The sequence below is a fragment of the Molossus molossus genome, unplaced genomic scaffold (genome assembly GCF_014108415.1).
Source record: "Molossus molossus isolate mMolMol1 unplaced genomic scaffold, mMolMol1.p scaffold_m16_p_2, whole genome shotgun sequence".
Taxonomy (NCBI): Eukaryota; Metazoa; Chordata; class Mammalia; order Chiroptera; family Molossidae; genus Molossus; species Molossus molossus.
Genome location: NW_023425355.1, coordinates 98,588,016 through 98,591,687, shown reverse-complemented (window position 1 = coordinate 98,591,687; position 3,672 = coordinate 98,588,016). Strand labels below are relative to the sequence as shown.

Here is a 3,672-nt window from a genome sequence, read left to right as displayed (position 1 = left end):
TCAGAACAGAAAAAATAATTTTTAAAAAATGAGGATAATGTAAAGAGCTTCTGGGACAACTTCGAGCATACTAATATTCGCATTCATGGGAGGTCAGAAAGAGAAAGCAAGAAATTGAAAACCTATTTGAAAAAATAAAGAAAACTTCCCTAACTTGGTGAAGGAAACAGACATACAAGTCCAGGAAGCACAGAGAGTCCCAAACAAGATGAACCCCAAGAGGCCCACACCAAGACACATCATCATCAAAATGTAAAAGGTTAAAGACAAAGAGAGAATCTTTTTTTTTTTTAATTTAATAAAGTTTTATTTTTCAAAATGTACACCTGGTGACCTTGTTCACGCATCTTCTCCAGCAGCTGGGGCGTCCCCACCTTTTGTGTTCCTGGTGTAAATTACTTGAGCTCTGTGCTTGGAGACCAGTTTAATAAGCCTTTTGCTGAGGAGCTCCTGAAGGGCGGTCCTGGCCAAGGAGCCGCGGATCTTCAGTCTCTCAGAGACAACAGCTAGGGTTATGAGCTTATAGTTGGGAACTTCCTTACAGAGCTTGTCATATGTTGCTTTGTCAAACAAGACTAAGTTGTTGAGCTTGTCCCGGACTTTGCCTTTGGACCACATCTTCTTTTTGGCTTTGCCCCCGGATTTGTTCACTGGGTCCTTGTCTTTCTTGGCCGACTTCCCAGCATCTTTCTTCTTCTTGTCGTCCTTGGGCGGCATAGCGAAACCCCGGGAGCAGCGGCGACCACCGTGGCCTCCACAAGATGTCAGACGAAAAGCCAAAGAGAGAATCTTTTCTTCTTTTTTTTTTTTTTTATCCTCACTCGAGGACATTTTTCCATTTTTTGTTCAGATAGAGCGGGAGGGAGAGAGAGGAAGAGAGAGAGAGAGAAACATCGATGTGAAGGGACACATCGAGTGGCTGCCACCCGCACGACCAACCAGGGCCGGGGACAAACTGCAACCGAGGTACGTGCCCTTAGCGGGAACCGAACCCGGGTCTCTCTGTACCGCAGGCCGACGCTCCAACCGCTGAGCCAAACCGGCCAGGGCAAAGAGAGAATCTTAAAAGTAGGAAGAGAAAAGCAGTTAGTTGTCTACAGTGGAGCTCCCATAAGACTGTCAGCCGATTTCTCAAAAGAAACTTTGCAGGCCAGAAGGGAATAGCAAGAAATATTTAAAGTGGTGAAAAGCAAGGACCTACAACCAAGATTACTTTACCCTGCAAAGTTATCATTTGGAATTGATGGCCAGATAAAGAGTTTCCCAGACAAGAAAAAGCTAAAAAGAGTTCATCACCACCAAACCAGTATTATATGAAATATTGATGGGTCTTCTTGAAGAAGAACAAAAATATGAACAATAGAATGGCAATTAATATATACCTATCGACAATTGAATCTACAGTCCGGCCAGTCTGGCTCAGTGGTTGAGTGTGGACCCATACACCAAGAGGTCGCAGGTTTAATTCCCAGTCAGGACACATGCCCAGTTGTGGGCCTGGTCCCCAATGGGGGACATGCAGGAGGCGGCCATTTGATTTTCTCTCTCATCGATGTTTCTATCTCTTTCTCCCTCTCCCTTCTTCTCTCTCTAAAAATCAATAAAAAGAATATTAAGAAAAACACACAATTGAATCTACAAACAAAATGAGCAAGCAGAACAGAAACAGACTCATAGATATAGACAACTTTTTGTTAGTTGCCAGATGGGAATGGGGTTGGGGGGATGAGTGAAAAAGATGAAGGGATTAAGAAGTACAAATTAGTTGTTAGACCAACAAACCTCAAAGGGAAGAGGTGGGATGGGGCAGGAAGAGAGAAACCAAAGAACTTCTATGCATATATGCATTAATAATAAATACAGACATTAGTATGGGGAAGGCAGGAGGGGGGAGGCAGTGGGGTGGAGGGGGTCAAGGGGGGGAAAAAAGGGACATCTGTAATACATTCAACAATAAAGATAAGTTTAAAAAAATAAAATGAGAGAGAAAGAAGTACACCAGGTCTAAGTGCACAGCTCTCAGTGAATTGTTAGTAGGTAACCACTCATATAATCAGCATGGAAATCAAGAAACAGAATATTCCCAGCATTCCAGAAAGTCTCATTGGCCTCCTATTCAGACTCCAAAGGCAATTTAGAACTTTATCTAAATACATCCACTGTGTGAATATACCACAATTTATTTATCATTCTTCTGTTGATGGCATTTGGGTTGTTTTCAGTTTGGACTATTACAAATAATGCTTTTATGAACATTATTGCATGTTTTTCATAAACATATAAGCTTTTCTGTTGGGTATATACCTAGGAATAGGACTGTTTGGTTATGGGGCGGCATACAGTCACCTTTAGTAGACATAGTTAAGCAGTTTCTGAAATGGTTATGTCAATTTATATTCTCATCAGCATTATATGAGAATTCCAGCCACTCCACATTCTCATCAACATTCAGTATTGTCTTTTTCTTTTTGTCACTCTAGTGAGGGTGATTTTATATCATATTTTATTACCTACAAATGAAGTTGTATGTTTATATCTTCTTTTCTAATCTTTATGTTTTTAAATTTATTTTTCTTGCTTTAGCTCACTAACCAGGACTTCCAAGATAATATTGTTATTATTTTATTTATTTGTTTGTTTATTTATTTATTTATTTATTTATTATTTCCTCACCCGAGGACCTGAGGACATTTGTCCATTTCTGTTCAGATAGAGTGGGAGGGAGAGAAAGGAAAAGAAGCATCAATGTGAGAGGGACACATGGAGTGGCTGCTTCCCGCACGACCCCAACCAAGGCTGAGGATGAATCGCAACTGAGGTACACTCCCTTGTCCAAAATCAAATCCGTGACTCATTGGTCTGTGGTCTGAGGCTCTAACCGCTGAACCATACCAGCCAGGGCTCCGATATAATTTTAATAAAAATTGTTATAGTGGGAATCCTTGCCTCATTCCCAATCTTAGATGAAAAGTATTCAACATTTTCCCATTAGGTATGATATTTGCTATAGGTTTTTAATAGACAATATATATTAAATTATGGAATTTCCCTTATATTCATAGTAAATTTAAGTTTGCTGAGTTTTTTGTCATGGTGCCTTCTTTTGCACCTATTGATTATATAATTTTTCTACAATTTCCTGGAAAAATTAGATAATTGGTGTTTTATTTTCTTTTAATATTTTGTAGAGTGCACCATTGACAGTCTCTTGGTCTGGAGGTTTCTTTGTGGAAAGCTTTTTAATTATAAGTTCAATTATTTATGAGTTATAGGATTGTTCTGATTTAAATTTTTTCTTGTGTGAGTTTTAGTGAATTGTATTTTTCCAGGGATTTTACCATTTTATCAAAATTTTTAAAATTATATAAAGTTTTTTATAATATTGTTTTATTATATTTTAATTGTGACCTATATTGTAGTGCCCCCTGTAGTGGTCCTGATACTAGTTAAGTGCTTTCTATATATTTTTTCTAGATCAATCTGAGGGATTTATCATTTTTTCCAAAGAACAAACATTTTGTTCCTCTTTACTGTAGTTCTGTTTTTCTATTTCACTGATTTCTGTTCTTATCTCGGTTCTTTTTCCTCTCTACTTTCTTTAAGTTTATTGATTTCTTTTTATTTTTATTGATTTTAGAGAGAAGAAGGGAGAAGGAAAGGGGGTGGGGAGAG

At 38.4% G+C, this 3,672-nt stretch overlaps 1 protein-coding gene across 1 annotated transcript; it reads right to left on the bottom strand.

Moving 5' to 3' along the window:
* Positions 1–293: 293 nt before the first annotated feature.
* Positions 294–770, bottom strand: LOC118636538 (40S ribosomal protein S25-like). Its single transcript, XM_036271657.1, has one exon. The coding sequence runs from the start codon at positions 715–717 to the stop codon at positions 340–342; it is 378 nt and encodes a 125-aa protein (XP_036127550.1). The 5' UTR covers positions 718–770; the 3' UTR covers positions 294–339.
* Positions 771–3,672: the final 2,902 nt, after the last annotated feature.